Raw genomic sequence first — 17,509 nt, 5'->3', positions numbered from 1 at the left:
CACTCTGCCAGAATCCACACCCACACACCCTTCCTGCACCCTAACCCACTGACAGTAAAGGTGAGAGCGGGAGGGAGGGACAGACAGGGATGGAAGGGCCAGGGCCTCAGGAACAGTGTGGAGCACTTCTCATGCTGTCCTCAAAATTCAGAAAGTGATCACATGCATAAGAAGGTCGGGGACCACTGCTGTAAGTGCTCTACAGCCCACCTTGATTCCACAGTGTTCTGTAGCACAGCTGGAATCTGCTACCTATGTTAGAGTGCATTCTTCTTCAACTGCTAAGTGAAACAGAACCCATAAGCACTAACTTTATACCACTGCTTCTTGTACCAGATCACAGGTAACTCAATTAACATATAGTTGTGGCCCAGATGAGCTGTTGAAGAGGCCTGCCTATGTGGTGGGTCCTGGTTGTTCCTGGCACATAAGGGACTGATGGTAGAGCAGCCCACACAAAGTGGCCAGGGTCTGGGCTCCCATTGGCCTACCTCCTGGCCCTCGCGGCACAGGTAACACCTGTGGAGAACGACAGCTTTATAGTGAAGATTACAGTGTACTGACAGTTATGAACTCTGACAGGCATTTAAACATCACAACAAATACAGCACCATTTTCTAGACATGTCTAAGTAGTGAAACGGACAGATATTTGAAAAATAGACGTTGAAGTGTTCTATGTACAGAGTAGAAAATGTTCAAGAAAAGTGCTCTACCATGGGTTACATGTTAGAAGAGCTTTCGCAAAGAGCATCTAGCATAATGTTTTTAACTCAGTAGGCAATGTTCCCACAAATCTGCTCTCTCAATGCTCCCACTACAGAAGGAATACACACAAAGTATTTTAAGTCGTGTAGAGTGGAATAGGGAATTTGGTTTGAAAACATTTAAAATCTAGCATAATTTATTCAAGAACTTTTAAAGCAGATCAGTGTTCAATGCTGACTACTCTGAAGTCATGCACAAATCTTGGTTGGTAATGAAAAAGTGTCTTTGGGTGAAAACACTGTTACAATAAGCCTTGATTTTATGGACCCGCCCCCATTTAGCAGACTTCAGGAACAACGGACAACCCTGTTGCTCCCAGAGTCCACTGGGAGACATAAAATCCTAATTCCCTTCCCCACCACAAAAAAAAAAAAAAAGTTAAGGGACTTACCACCACCATGGCCTGGAGGCACTGTCACCTCCTCCACTGAAACCACATGTGCTCCTCTCACCAGTAGTGAGGTGCATATGCACCCCACCCCTGACTGGAGGAGTGCATGGTGGCAGCAGCAGCTCCTCCACTCACACGCGGAAGGGGAGTGAGAGGGCTGGTGGTTGTCTTGCAGGGGTGGGTGAGCACTAAAACCCTCATTTAATGGACACCCCTCCCCCATTAGTCCATTAAAACAAGGGTTCACTGTATTCTTTTGTTCTAGTCGGTTTTGTGTTTTCTCCCCCATTTACACACGTCAAGAAACAAATACTTACCACACTAACCCTAGACAACACATACTGTTTCAAAACATTATTACAATAAAGGATGTTAAAGCAAAATAAACTGCCCAGTAATTTTATCAGAACTACAATAGGTGACATATTAAAGACAAGAAGAATTCAACTTTATTGTTTTTGTAATTCTGGAATTAAAGTGTTTGATTTTGAACATCTTCATCTCCCCACATGCCCCTCACAAAGTCGACTTACTGCTGCCACACTCAATTGGCAAACATCAGCTGTTGCAGTACAGTCTTCCTTCGCCTTATGAGGGTAATTCATTCCTGAAAAACCCCTCTTAGCGCGAATTCTCGTAAGTCGAAAACGTAATTACCATTAATTTCAACATGAAAAAATTTTATGCATTCCTGAGCCCCAAAATTTACACCCATTTATGCTAAAACACCACTAAATCCCATTAAAATGAACACAATTACTTCAACAGTCAACATTAGTTATCACAACACAACGTAAGGCATTTTCCCTTCATTAATTACTCTATAATATGGCTGTTTACCTGCTTTTGGGGGGCTGTCCCAGGTGCAGAGACAGGGCTGCAAGGGGAATGGAAATCAAAGAGCACCTGGGAGGGGGGCACAAAATGGGGTAGCTGCCCACAGCTGCAGAAGCGGGGCCGGTGCAAGGGGGTGGGCAGGGCAGAAAAGGGCATGGGAAGGCAGCCCATCCTGTGCACAGCTTGGGTTAAGTGGGGAGAGGGCAGTGCCAGGGGCCGGCCGCACAGGGAGCTAGGCAGGCACAAGGGGCCCCTGGCTGGCGAGAGGCGATGCCTCGCTCGTACGGGGCTCCGCAGTGGAGAGGCCCCACCGGCAGCGGCTGATGCGGCAGTGGCAGGTGAGCCAGGTGCTAAATGGGACAGAACGCCACAGGCAGCGAGTGGTGCCCGAGGCACAGCTGTGGGGGGGGGGGGCCCTAACCGCCTGTGGGGGGGGCAAGCAGAAGCAGTGGGGCCGGGACGGGCTGCACGCCCAGCATCAATGTTTTGCAGAGTGGCGTGATCTACTGCCAGGACTTGGACGAGTCTACCTCCCCGCACCGCGCCACCTCCCCCACTGCATGGCCTCTTCGTCAAGACCGACGTGGCCAACTCCATCCCCTCGGTGCTTGCCTACTAGAGCTGCCAGCCTCCACCCAGCCCCGGCCCATACCACCAGGAGCGCAGGGAGCCCGCGACCGCCGGCCGAGCGCTGTCCCCTCCTCTCCCTGCTCCAGAGGTGGGTGCCCACTGTGGCCGGCCACGGGCTCTGGGAAACCATTGCCAGGCACTGCAGAGAGATGCACTGGGTGGGCAGCACCTGCAGGCCGCGGCTCCAGGCAACAGCTGCCTTTCTCCTGCTGCAGGGTGGCCGCGTCCTGCTGAGGCACATGAAATCCAAATCAGTCCTCGTAAATGCGAAGAAATGCCTCATAAGCCGAAGTAGGGGTATTAAATGAAACTCCTTGTAAAGTTGAATTCTTGTAACCCAAATGGGCATATCTCGGGGTATGACTGTAGTGGACCGTGGGAACCAATTCCACAGTTCCCTCACCCTCATAGCATTCTGAGTATGTTTGCTGGTCTTTGTCATCATCTACTCACATTGCTTAACATGGGAGGGAAATGAGGAAAATCCTAATGCCCATTTTTCCCATTCAAAGAAATGAAAAATAAGGCATCCACAGAGATGGCAGAAAAGTTTACAGAAATATCTTTCTTCTGTAGCTGAATTCTCAACTGGCTGTCCACTGAGTGTCACCCCTCACAACACTGCAGTGATCCCTGAAAATAATATAGGGGCCCAGACTGTATTCTCAAAGTTAGAAGAAAGAGGACAGAAAAGTCTAGGAAAAAAAAACAGAATTTTTGACTTACCCCTCCACTACACGGATACTGCCAGCACAGGTGATGGCAGTGAAATATCACACAATGAACTTACAACGCAAATAGGAATCTCAACTAGCACCCTCCCCTCCATGTTTCTAAGGGGGTCAAAGCATGAAGACAGATATGAGATGTTTGCAAAAAGATTTTATAACCGAAATATAAAACCAGCAGGTGTCAGCAATGAAGATCAAGCTCCCAAAAATATTTTTGGTGGATTGGGGGGTTTGGGTTGCTATGATCTGTGGCTGCAGAGCTGGATGGAACATTGAAGTAGAAGTAGTCATCCCCGTGACTATCTTAGCCACCAGGGGAGATTTCCTCCCCAGTGGCAGCAAGCCCCAGTAGTCCCATACTAGAGGTGTGGGCAGCCAGTCGAATTTGTCCTGCTTAAGTATCTTAGCTGCCGGAGTAGACTGCCCCCCAGCGGCAGCAAGTCCCTGAATATCTTAGTCGCCAGTGTGAGACTTCTGCCCAGCAGCGGCAAGTCCCTGAATATCTTTCCCACCCTTGGAGCCCTAAACTAAGGGCTAAGCTAGGACATGGTGCTGCCTGACAGAATGGTCAGCATCAAACATCTGACACATCCTTTTATTGGGTTGGGGGGCTACCCACATGATGTGGCTGAGCACAGGAAAGACCCTGACTGCATGGCACCTGTGAGGGAGGGTAGGGGGTTTGCACACAAATGTAAACCACTGAGAAGAAGTTTCTCAGCCTCTTATGCAAGCACAACCCCCACAACAGCCTTGTTGCCACATGATGTGGTGGGGCAGCAGCTGGCACCAGGCAGTGCAGGAAAAAAAAAAAATGTAGAGACAGAACCACAAACACCCTGTAGGGGATATCTGTAATGGGTAGATGTGCTCATAGTGCTAATTGCAAAGACAGACACACATTTCTCAGGCTCTCGTACAAACATGAGCCCACAGCCATAGGCTTGCTGCTCTCACTTTGAAATTCACAGTCTTACTATTACCTAACTAACTGGACAGCAATGGCCAGAGCAGAGCATCGAAGGGGCATTGTGGGTTACATACAGGGCACCTCTGGAGGCTAAGAAATTTGATTTTAAGACGTGGTGCTTCCACACTGGCCTTTAATCCAGCTTCTGAATTTGAGCTTGATGCTATGTCCCTCAGGTAATCACAATATTATAATCTCGATAGTAGTGCTCCCAAAAATCAAGCTAACAGTATTTACAGTGAAGACAGTCAGGTGGTAATATTGAGCTAACAGCCTTAAATTCATGTTTATCTTGTAGTGTAGACGTAGCCCAAGTCTACACTTTTAACACCCAGGGAGGCTTCAGACCAAACATCTTCACTGAAATTATATGGCTCTACAAGCCCAAGGCAGCTGACCTGGGCTCCGGCTCAAACTCAGTTCCACATAACAAAACTTCACATTGCAGACACAGGGTAACCTTGAAAGCGTATCATTTTCACAAACAGAAGCTGTTCAATAAATTATGTTACCATACCTACCTTGTCTTGCTACCTCATTAAACACAATTAGATGACATGCACTGTATTGAAGATCCCCATACTGCAAGAGTTGCATTCGTTTATTACTAGCATAAAAATATTTTGAAAATATTAATTTATGGAATTCCCTTTGCAGCATGCTTCTTAAGCTTGCACACTAAATCATTTAAGATACCCAAGACCATTTTGAAAATGAACACAAAAGATCACACAACAGGAATTTTTAAGCCTAAGAAAAGTTAGGAAGTGTTTCAAACTTTGTTTCCTCATCTACAGCCACAGGGCACATTAGTTACTTCAAATACCTGACAGTCATAACTGAAAATGACAGAATCAGGAAGCAAAGTGCTAAATCTTCTATACTCGCAAAGACATGCACATTGCTATGATATCCCTTGAGTGAAACATCACAGAGATCAATGAGACGGATACACACCTTTCTAATTCTGTATTGCCTGAAAACACATGGAAGTCTCCATCAATCTTCTTCCCAGAAGTGTTCTTCAGTTTTAACTAATATTTGCAGTGCTTTTATTGTACCAATGTTGGTAGTCTTAGCCCCAGCTGAGTTCCAGCTCCCTCCCTGCCCACCCCACTTTTTTTTTTTTTTTCTTTTAAAGCAGAGCTACTTATTTGTACCTAGCTCTTACATATCTGTAGGCTCTCAATTACTGGAAAATTAGTTAAGGAACGGTGTTATAATATTTGGCACTGGAAACTTGGAAGAGCAATTTTTATTCAGCTGTTGAATATTCATCTGAAATGAATGACTTTTCAAGAGAAACTGTCAGCATTACCAAGTAAGTTAAGATGGAAGCTCAATAAACAGTCTTTGAGGAGAAAGTTTCTGAACCTATGCCTCCATTTCAGGGTTTTTCCAGAAATAACTTATTTTGACATCCTAATTTTGAAACAGTGTTCACACCAGAGAGTCCAATTTCAAAATTATAACGATGGGATGCCTCTGCTCAGGATAAACTGACTCAATTTTGAAATTGAAAGGGGGCCGGGGTCAGCTAAAGTAATCTGTTTTGGTGGAGTTACTATTTTGAGTTAAATGCCCTGACATTCCATAACAAAAAACTTTGCAGTGTGGACACAAGGGATTTTTTCTTTTACAGAAAAAAAGTCCCCCCCCCCCACATACACAGCGTAGAGAAACCCAAATAGTCTTCAGCTAAGTCAGGAACAAACATACATGACATTGTTGTGTTCAAATTTAAAAGAAAAATACAGGTCTTTACACATCACGCAGCAGCAAAAAGCAATGGACACAAGCCAACTTGTGTAAAAGTGCTGAGATCACCACGGAGTGCTAAGACACACTGGTGACCCAAGACACAATCTGACCAACTCCCTGGCTCTGTAAACAGGCAGCTTATCACTAACAAGTCTCAGCAATATGTGCAGCTAGACTAGTGTTACAACACATAGGATTATTCTTAAACCTACCTCATCACCATTTAAGAAATGGCTATTAAGCCCTCCTTACACAAATTTGTGTTTTTTTTTTAAACCTTTTCCACCATTAGGATCCTTAACGCAGCAACTTGTGTTCAAACAGTGTCATTCTGAACAGAGATAGGACACCATGCTTTGAAAAAAAGAAAAAGTGGCCAGCAGGGACTTTTTACTACACCAGTGGGAAAGTTCTGTTAAGCAGTTTTAGTATAGTATCAGCTTAACTTTAAAAGCTCGCTCTACTCATGTGGCATGCCAGTGAACAAAATCATCTGACCCAGCTCTGAAAAGGAAGTCATCTAATAAGTAAAAGGCAGAAACTGACCACTACACATAAGACTGACATTGATTAAATGCAATTAAACATAACTTTGCCTTAGATACAATTGCAGTGGAAAATTAGGGTTCACATCTGCTGTTTCAAAAAAGCTGTCTAGACACCCAGCTGCCAGCAGCACCTTGATGGTCAGAGAATAATAGGAGCTAAGCCCTACAAAAGAACCCAGCCAAGAAAAAAAAACTTCAACAAGAAAAGATCAAAGCCCCATCTGCTGTTAGCTGAGGACCCATGGTCATACTGCATCCTGGGATAGGACAAGAGCTGTGGACTAAAATTTGAAGGCTGCTATCAAATTGCCCCACTCTTCTCTTCTGAAAACTAGATGACCTCTGAGAAGAGGCTCAGAGATATGGGGTTATGTTCTCCAGCTCCCTAATCATTGGTTGCTCTCCTCTGAACCCACTCCAATGCATCCACATCCCTTTCTATACTGGAGGGTGGGGTGTTGCATATCTTAGGTGGACTTTTTCTGGTAGTGTAGAACTGGCCTCAGTTTCACTCTGCAGCAGCCAAAGCTCCCAAGGTGTTTCACAAATCCATAGCACCTGGAAACTCCAGGTCCTCAGTGACAGGCTCCGGTAGCATAGCAGCACCGTGAAGCTGACACTGACATTCTTGTCTGTTTCAAAACAGACCATTTTCATTCACCAGCTGGTCCCTTGTAGGAAATTTTGTTTTTGAAAAACTATGCAGAAGTGTTTCCAAAACTAAGTTTTGAGATTGCTTGGTTTGTGAGAAAAAAAAAAAGTGGAAAAGAGAAAAGTTTTGGTTCAACCCAAATGAATTTTTCAGTCCAGATAGCAAATTTGGAGGGAAAAAACACACACAAAAAAAAAATCTAATTCTTCTCTTGGTTATAGCCACAAAAGATGGGTTAGTAGGAGAGTCATATGAGAATAATCACTTGATTACCAAATACAGTTTGGCCCATTCTACAGTAACGCACAGGAAACTTAAGAAAAGTTTCAGCAAGTTCGGAATAGGCAAAAAAACAAAACCAAAACCAAAACAAAAAAGAGTGGCTCATAATACAAATGCAAATTCAAAATAGCACTGGCAATCAATATTTCCTGACTTTGAATTAACAGGTATAATATACCCTAAAAATACTTAAAGTCAAGCCCACAAAACCTCAGCAGTGCCAGAATTAAGGCTGTCTGTGCAACTTCAACTTGGTACCCTCATGCATATGCAGTATGATGCACTCTAATTACTTGACCACTTTTTTCTCCCTATAGAACCCCAGCTACATTCAGTGCATAAGATGGAGCTGCTCTGGGGAAGAAGCATGGTTATGTAGTAAAGGAGATTGTAGGATCCATGGGTCACTTGCTGCAGAAGTCAGAAGCTATATAATGAATATGGTAGGGGATTGCAGGATGGGAAAAGATGGTCTTATGATTAAGGCAGTTGAATGCTACCAGGAGAACTGGATTATATGTCTGCCTCTGCCACAAAACTTCTTTGAGATGTTAGACAAATCACATCAACCAAGCTTTTCACATGTTCCTCAATTTCTTGAGGTCTAACATGATACCCTATGTTCTGATTTGCAGAAGGGCTGAGCGCTTGCAGCTGAAGTCAACAAGAAGTGTCCTCTGAACATCAAGTCCTATGCAATGCTACATAGTTTAAAAAACAAGAAAAAAAAAATCAAGCCTCAAATTGGGCATCCTAAATTAATGGAAACTTCTGATCTTAAATCAGTAAGCTGTGATTAAATATCCATTCTTCATTTCATAGGGGTGTTTTGAAAATAATGAAGAATTGAGCAGGTTCTATAGTGGTGAGCACCAAAGAACTGCCTATGAGGAAATTAATTCTGTCTTCACAGCAGGGTATAGATAGCATTACATAAATTCCAAATGGGCCACACATTAAACAACGAGTAGAAAATTACTGAATAACGGCTCATTAAATGAGCATTTTGTCTATGCTATGTAATGAATGAGATATGGGTTTTGTGGCGGAAAAACAGTACACTACAAAATAATTAGACTGCATCACAGGCACAAGGATGTCAACTTAAGGTTGGATAGTTCTGTGCATAAATGTCCAGGTCTTTAAAAGCCAGACAAATTCCCTCATGTAACATACTACCACCACACTGGATTTCAGAAAAGCTGCAACCTGTAACCCATGGCACAGACCTCAGACTTGAGTCATTGGTGCAAGTGACAGCCATAACAGGTAGACTAACTTTCATGCAGACATGCACAAAGGGTGATAAGAGACACACTTCATGGGTTTCAGATATTTTCTGACAGTGGAGGAATGCTGAGAGTCAAATCCTGAGTTCCATCCTAGGCTCTGGAAGGGTGGGCACTTCACTAGGTAGTTCTAGCCTCTATTTCTCAGGCTTCCAATTCCAGACTCCTTCCCAAGTAAATCTAAGTCTCACCCCTCCAGACTCATCTACTCAAGTCTCCCTCTTTTCAGGCCCACCCTACTCCTGTGCCAGAACCCCTTGCCCAAGAATTCCTAGTGCCAAGCCCCTGGTTTTGTTTCAGTCCATTCACTCCCCTTCCAGCCTTCCTTCCCTGGGCTCTCAACCACTCTCCACACCCCGACTTCTGTTTACCCAGTCCCAGATCTTCCCCTACATCTGACTGTTAGATCTGTCTCCATTCCTTTCCACTGATTCCTAGACTCTCTGCCCCATGAGTTCAAGTTTTCTAGGCCCTGGCTCCTCACTCAACCCATTTACGCACTCATGAGCTCCACAGACATTTCCATACCAGGATTCCCAACTCATTCTCCTTACATGGCTAATCCCAATTTCCTTCAAGCCTTTAGTCTTGCTCTCTGCCCCCATAGGCTCCTTGCCCCAAACTACACCAGTGCACACGCCCCAGTCTTTCCCCTTGGCTCTTCACAGTTACTGTCTCTTGAATTTAAATCAGACAGCTTCGTCCTGCATGAGGACTGGATCCCAGCTAGCTGGGCAGGGGGGTGGGAAAAGATGGAGAGTAGCAGAGATCACTGAGAGTGGAGGAGGCAGGCTCCCTGGGCCCAGTCCCACCTCAGCCTGTCACAAGAAAACCCTAGCTCTGCTCTGTACTCTTTGGCTGGAATATGCTCAGCCACTCTGTGCATTGACACAATCTAGTCATCAACAGAAGCGATGACAGGCTAGAAGTAGGGATGTAAATATTGGTCAAGACAGTTTTTAAATGTAAAAAATTATATAATTTAACTGGTTAACTGTTGGTGGGTCAAGGTAGTGGGGCTAGGTCCGTGAGGCAGGCTCAGTCGGGTCACTTTGGCACATCCAGGGTTCCACTTGCCAACTCTGGCTTGGAGTCCTGCTGACCCATCACAGGGCTCTACCTACTGATGTGATGTAGCCAGGGCTGCTCTGGCCTGGTACAGCTGGCCATCCACTGGAACCTGGGAAAGGTCTGGTTCATCAGTTACCCAGTAAGCATTCCCATACGCTTAAGGCTTACTGGACGACCAGAGACTTTTAAATCCCTAGCTAGAGCATATTCTGAAGAAAAATCTTCTGATATTTTCACAAAGCTCTATCAATTCTCTACTGAATGCGTACAAACTGCTTCTTCAGAGATTTAGCCATATTTGGGTAGACGTTATCAGAATGGCAAAAGGCAACACATGTTGGTCATAACAGCAACCCAGTTATAAAATATCAGATTATCGCTCCAAGATAGGGAGCACTACACTTTTCCAAAGGAAGTCAGCATTTTTTTTTAAAACATAAAAAACATTATTCCCCAACCCCCATTATCTCATTCACAAAAGCAGCTGAAACATTGTCCCTGAACTTTACACCAAGACAGTTCAATTTGAAGCAGACACCCATGACGGAAAATTTCAGCTCAAAACAGTTAATGTTTGGCAAGCAACCAAGAAAGCTTCTTTTAATACATTAGGGAACCTTAAAAGGCATTGCTATTAGCTCTGCCCATACCAAGGTTATACAAAATGTCACTTGTACACATGCTGAAATAAAATGTTGGAAAGATTTCACAAACCTCATCAGTTGCCTTTGGCAGGTAACTGTAAAACACTAAGAGCAACTGTTTCTCTGCTTCGTAACTGGTGACAGTTCAGACAACTGTGCTGTACAAAACTGATCAGCAAGTATAAGTTTAAGACTGAGTCACATACAGCTCAGATGAACTTTAATACTCCTCCACTTGAGCTGAAAACAATCACCACCACGGGGGGTCCTAATATTGTCTGTGTGAACAAAGGGGCCCAGTCTGGTAGAGTGTCAACAACTTCCTTCAGAATTTTACACCAATAAGCTCCAGTATTAGTTGCACATGCTCTGCAGCTTGCAGGAAAAGCCCCGGGGAAGAAATCAACACTATGCAATAAGTGATACCTTGCAAGTTTATTCTGATAAATGAACACATGTTCTGATTCAGTCACATTTTCCCCCATAAGCAATCCAATATGCTGATTTGTGCGCCCAACTAGCTAAGACAGGTAAAGAGATAAAATATTTTAAATATACATAAAAAGTATTTTAGGGTTTTATGGAAACAAAACATTATGTGTTCTGAACTTGAGTTCAAGCAATCAGAACGCACATCAAACATGTCAGACCATACAAACTTCTCTTCACATTCCCTGGCTCTCAGTGGTAAGGTGTCTCATCTACAGCAAATAAAGAGTGGTGCTGGTGATTTGTTTTTTAACTTTTCATGTAATGACAACTGGAATACTGAGCAAACATCAGGCACAAGAGGACTGAAGTAACCACATGGACTGAGTAGTATTAGTAGTGAACTGTCTATGGATTAAGTAAAAGAGTCTGAGCAGAAGAAATCTCTTTTGCTAGTCAGAAAGAAAAAGGTAGCAGTCTACTTGATTTAAGACAGATCAGACAAGCTAATGGCTTGAGAGATTAATCCCCCCCCGCCCTTTTAATTCTCTGGAACACAGAATATTCTGTTGGGTTTTGGGTACTAAGAACCTTTTAGCCTTACAGGCCTGGGAAATGAACAAACACTGCCAAGAAATCCATGATAAAGGAAAGAAAAATTTAGATGTGAATGCATGAGTTCTAAAAAGTAATGTGAGATGTTCACGAAAAAGCTTTTGTAATTTGCTGAAAACATGCATATAATGAAAATCCCCTTAAAGTGGAATCAAGACTTGAAATATCAAGTGTACGGAAGCAGAAAATGTACCATTTTGTCCAATTAATAAACTGATCCCTGAAATGCAACATGAAAAAAATCAAAATATCTGCTGTTTTGACACCACAGGAGTTCTGTTTTGGAAATTCTGATGAAATACTCTAACTTACAAGCCAAAAATATGTTGTTAATCAAACAAGTAATCAAAAATGTTCTCTCCAGGCCGAACACATAGGAAAGAATTTTGATACATTTCTTTTAATTAAGCATTTTGATATGTTTCTTTTAATCAGCTGCATAGCCTTTACTCATCTTAAAACAATTTCATTCATTCATTTTCAAGGTCTTCGCATAAGAAAAAAAGGGAAGCATTTTGGTTGACTGCATATTCTGGGCAAGCTTCTTTGCCAGCCCTAATTACGTAGTATGTCTACATTCAACATCCAAGGAACAACAACACTTCCTCTTTTCAGCATGTTACTGAGATTGTTCCTGTAAGGTTTAATTTAGGTGCTAGAAGTAATTACCGGTTGGTACTTTAGTTACTGTCACACACACAGAAACTGGCTTATGATTTGAATATGCATAACTCAAAGATGCCTTATGCAAAACATGATGTATATATGTCACTGTGAAAGCTGTAATCCACTGAATCTGTATACCCCATTTTCATGCATGTACAGTTCTTGTATGTGTGGTTAGAAAACTGTTTTTAATTCCAAATGTGCTAATGAGGATCACTGTGTGATACTTTAGGAACTTAATGGCACTGTAATCAAACCAATGACCCAAGAATGGTTTCATTTTTCCTGAAAATGCCAATTGTGGTTGGGTCTTAGAAAGACATGTGACCATGCCTCCTGGTACTAGGATTCATCTTGAATCTTTGATTTTTTTTCCATAAGGATGAGGAGACTGAACAAAGGTGTCACACCCTGGTGGGAAGTCTGCTTTCCATTCCTTAAATGATCAGGTCTTTGTCTTCAGAGGGCCTTTGAAAGGGTCTTGTTCACCCTAAGAGGATACACATGAAGAAACCTGAAAAAAAGCCCTCTAAAGAGCTCTGGAAAAAGACCCAGGCCAGAGTAAAAGGTCAACTCTGACTTGAACCATCTTACCTGAGATAAGAATAACTGCTTAGGGTAAGAATTTCCATTTAACAAGTTTCTTCGTATACTAAAATTAGCTAGCTTTTTGTTTATTTTAAACTTACTTTGATCTGTCTCTTTTCCCTTGCAGTCCCTTAAATCCTACTTTTTATATTTGTTGTTAAAAACAATTTTTATTAAGCCCAGTGTAAGTATCTGTTACTGGGGATTGCAACCATCTCTTTCTTCATTGATAAAGGGGCAAACATCTTTATGAGTTTTATCCATGTAAAACCTTTACATAGGGTAAGGCTGATTTATTTGGGGGTTTGGTCCTCCTTGGGGGCTGTGCTCCTGGGTGTTGAGCCCTTTTATCTGTGTTGATCTGCCAGGGGGCAGTAACCACAACATTGTGCTTCTGGGACAGCACAGCTGTGGAAAGCCTCAGGGAACAGTATCTTTCTTCACTATCGAAAGCTTCAACTTTCAAAAGCAACCTCAGGCAAAGAACACTGTAAAAAATGAACTCCATCTGGGGGTGGAAAATGTACTTCCAAGCACTGCCTTCCTAAGATCCGGGTTAACAACTACAGTAAGAAAAGATGGGTCAACATGAATTTTTAAAACTACATGGAGACAGTAGCCTTTGCAAAACATCCATCCACTTAGCTTGTCTTGTTTCTAGTTCAGTGAGCAGTATATTAAGTAGTTGATGACAAGAGAGCTTTGAGAAGATGTATCAAAGATTACTCATTTATAAAAAAAAACCACATTGAAAACAACACTACGTTTACCAAGACAAACAGTCAAAAGTTAAACACCAAAATTAAGATGGTTTCTCTAACATTACTTCAGTCCCTTTGTGTGTACCCATCATGATACATTTTTTGGTTTCATGACCACACATTACTTTTTCAAAAGGATCCCTGCCTCATTCATCAGTACACAAGACAGACCAGCTCCTGAAGCCAGAGTTGTGTAGTAAAGGAGGTTATTGTCTGTAGGACCCCTTCACCACTCACTGCAGAACTGGAAGGTGTTTAGTGAATAAAGCAAGGGATTACAGAAGGAGTGGGCAACCTAGAGCCCATGGTACAGATTTGACCCATGACTTGCCTGGATCCAGCCCCCAAGGGCTGGAGCTCACTGTCACCATCAGCCTGCTGTGGGAGCAGGGACCGTGGAGCCCCAAGCCTCACAGGCCAGAGTCAGAGAGACTGGCCAGAACCAGCACACAGGCTCTGCCTGACCGGCGGGAAGAAATGGCTCTGCTCACTACTGCATCCATACCCCTGGCTGGGGAACAGCAGCAAAGGGAAGTGATGCCCAGAGATAATTCCCGACACCACTCTGACTGACTGGAATTGCAGCCAACAGGAGCATTAGGGAGCAACACCTGGGCATTTGGGGGACATATACCCCTGGGTAGCTGCACCAGGTTAAGTCCCCCTCACTCCCAGCCCACTTCTGCAGTTTCCCCTATACCCAAAACCCCCGAGCCCACTCCTGCAGCCTCCCTCCCATCCAGATCACCCAACCCACTTCCTGGCAGCCTGCTCCTACATTAGAGCCCTCACATTTGATCCCACCCCAGAGTCCAAGGGGTCCCAAAATCTATTAACCCTGGCCCCCAGGCTGTGAGGCTGGTGTGAAAGGGGAATGAGAAGAATGCTTTTTCCCTTCTTCTGTTTTTCAGTCAGTAACCACAGTGATTTCCCCCCTCTCCCAACTGATTTTCCTGTGGGTCATTGGCCCCCAACCAAAAAAAAGGTTCCCCACCTCTGGGTTACAGAAAGAATCTAGACTGGCTTATGCTTAATGAAGTTTAACCATGCCCTAGAGAACTGAATTTTATCCCTGCCTCCACCACAAAGTTCTTCCATTATACTTAAAAAAAAATTTACTTTAACCAACCGTTTCAAAAGGTAGTCAATAATGATGTGTGCCGCATTTTCTTGCTGACCAACTTGAGACCATGGACCTGAAGCACAGAAATGCTGAGCACTCATAGCTGTAACTCAGGTCAGTGACAGCTTTACTTCAACATATACATGCTGCATTAGAGCCATTCCATACATAGGACGGCTCAGGGCAACTGCTCTGATCCCATTTTAGGGGGCCTTGCAGTCTTGACCACAACCATCTTATGGACAGGATTATCCCCCATATTGATGGCAGCCCATGATACTCAGAGTGGTCTGCAGAGTTTGCCTTTGGGGTCTTGCGGGGGGTGGCAACAGGGGTCAGACATCCCACATTCATGACGTCAGTAGGAACCACAGGAAGTGGAGCAACACATACAATAGCCTGCACTGCTCTGCTTCACCATAGTGCCAGGAAGCAAAATACCCTGGCCCCAGCCCATTACACTGTTTAAAGTAATGACGGCTCAGGACAGTGGAACCGGCTGAGGACACAGCCAGGGCACTTTGCTTCCTGTCTGTTGCAGTAACGTGGAATGAGCCAGTTGGAAGATGGGTGGTAGAGTGGAGCAGGCTGCTGGGTAACTCTGCTTCCCACAGCTCCTGCCACCACAATGTGTATAGGGCACCCCAACCCCCTAGTAATCATTCAGGTGATTCAAGGGAGGCAGCTTCAAGAAAGAGGTATGATAGGAGTGCAGCAGGGTTTTAGTGTGGGCAGGTGGAGCAAGAGTTGTTCCCCCAACTCACACTAAGGTCAGCTTTGTTTGATATAATACCAGGTGCCCTGAAAAAATGTCAGGTTCCGTGTCTCCTATTGACCATTCACAGGTCCTCCTCCCCCCGCCCCCAGGTGTAAAAATGTGGATAAAGTTCTGAACCACTCAGATAGTAAGAAAGGTACATTTACATGAAGCATACCTATCTTCTGACACAAGAGAAGATTCAAAGCAGCTTTGGCAAAACATACCTTGCTGGCTCAAAGACAAAAAAGTGTTGCACATAAAACACAAAATCACTCTGATGGAAACATTTAATCACTACACATCTGAAGAAGGAAAAAAGAAAGTTTTTTTGTTGGCAAGACTGTATGCCATCCTAAGCGCCTCAAGGAATTAATTCCCCCTCACATTTCACAGATATTATATGAAAGACATACCCTTCATTTTATCCACCACCAGAAAACTTAATTGGTCTAACCTTCAACTGAGGCAGTGTAGGAGATAAGTTCGCTAGTAAAAATCATATTTGCTACTACATTCATCACACGCAGCCAAAAGCTACATTTGCTTACACACCATTACACCCTTCGTTGTTACCTTCAGGTTGCCAACTGACCCCCTACGTGTATATAAGCAGCCTGTGTTCACCAACACCTCAAATAACACTACGAACAAAACAAAACGTACAGCCCACACCCACAGCTCCTGAGCACGGTCAGAGAAAACGAGCCGGTCCAGAGCCCACTTCTCCCTCCTCACGCGTGTTTACCGAGCGGGATGCGTGCAGGTGACCGGACTATTGACTTGGCCGAGCGAGGCACTGTCCTGCCCCGCGCGAGGAGGAAAGGCGTCCGCTTTAGCTCAACAGGCCGCAAGCCACACGCCACAACTAACGGCAGGTTAATCGTCGCGCGCCAGGTAATCCCGAGGCCGTTTACGAACAGGAAGTTCCGTTACCGCTAAACGAGGGAGGTGCCCGTGTCTCAACCCGAGTACCTGGCCGCGGAAGCCGCCGCCAGTGACAGGAGACCGGCAGCTCGCGTCCACCTGCCACCGGCGGGGGAACACACGTGGCTGGCGGCGGCAGCAGCCACTCTCACACCGACCGCCGCGGGACTCCTCACACCCCGGCCCGCCCCCTCGCAGGGTTCCTGACGCCAAACCGAGCGGGCGCCGCACACCCCAACCTGCTGCCAACGAGGGCCCAGTCCCAGCCCCTCTTCTGCCCGCCACCACGCTGAGGCCGGCGCAGGCAGGCAGGATCGATCAGGCCCCAGACAGGAGCTCCGACCCCTCAGGCTACAGGGGACGGGGGTGTGCAGATAGCACAAGGGCGGGAATGAGGTGTCTGGAGCCGCATCGCAAAACCTCACCTCCTCGATTGGCAGCCCGAGCACCTCCATGGGAGAGGCCGCCATGGCCGGCCAGGCAGCGGTATCCCGGTCCAGCGGCCACAGCGGCAAGACACACCTTCCTGCCCACGGCGGCCTGCCTGTGTTTACACTCAGCCCCGCCCCGCCGTGGCCAAGCCCCGCCCCAGCCCACAACCCGCGCGAATGACTACTGCCACCAGAGAGCGAGTGCGCGCTCCCGCGACCACTCCGTCCTCCGCCCCCGGAGACAAATAACCCCTCTGATTGGCGTAGACCCCGGACTCTTCTCCGCCCCGGAGACAGATACCCCCTCTGATTGGCGTAGACCACGGACTTCGCTCAAGCCCTGGAGATAGGAACTTCTGATTGGCACGCAGCTCGGTATTCTCTCTGCTCCTAGAGACAAGTACCCCTTCGGATTGGCTCAGAGGAGGGTCTTCGCCTCGCTAATAGTGACAGATACACTTTCTCATTGGCTCCGAGCTCCCTTTCCGATTGCCTCAGACCCTTACTGTCCCTTTGACACATGCTCCTTCTGATTGGTTCAGACATCCTGCTTCCCTCCGCCCCTAGAGACAGGTGCTCATTCTGATTGGCTCAGATCACAGTCTTCCTTCCGGTCTGGGTGACAGATACCCCTTCTGA

The 17,509-nt window shown here is 45.3% G+C and overlaps 1 protein-coding gene across 1 annotated transcript in view; it reads right to left on the bottom strand.

Moving 5' to 3' along the window:
• The window catches only part of NEDD4 (NEDD4 E3 ubiquitin protein ligase), a 120,777-nt gene extending 103,791 nt beyond the window's left edge, over nt 1-16,986 (bottom strand). The window contains exon 1 of the mRNA XM_075006434.1: nt 16,865-16,986. Coding sequence (XP_074862535.1) covers nt 16,865-16,909 — 45 coding nt within the window. The 5' untranslated portion in view covers nt 16,910-16,986. The remainder of the gene's footprint in view (nt 1-16,864) is intronic.
• Between the last annotated feature and the right edge of the window lie 523 nt (nt 16,987-17,509).

Source organism: Carettochelys insculpta, chromosome 12 (assembly GCF_033958435.1).
Source record: "Carettochelys insculpta isolate YL-2023 chromosome 12, ASM3395843v1, whole genome shotgun sequence".
Classification (NCBI taxonomy): domain Eukaryota; kingdom Metazoa; phylum Chordata; order Testudines; family Carettochelyidae; genus Carettochelys; species Carettochelys insculpta.
This window is presented reverse-complemented; position numbering and strand designations above follow the sequence as displayed.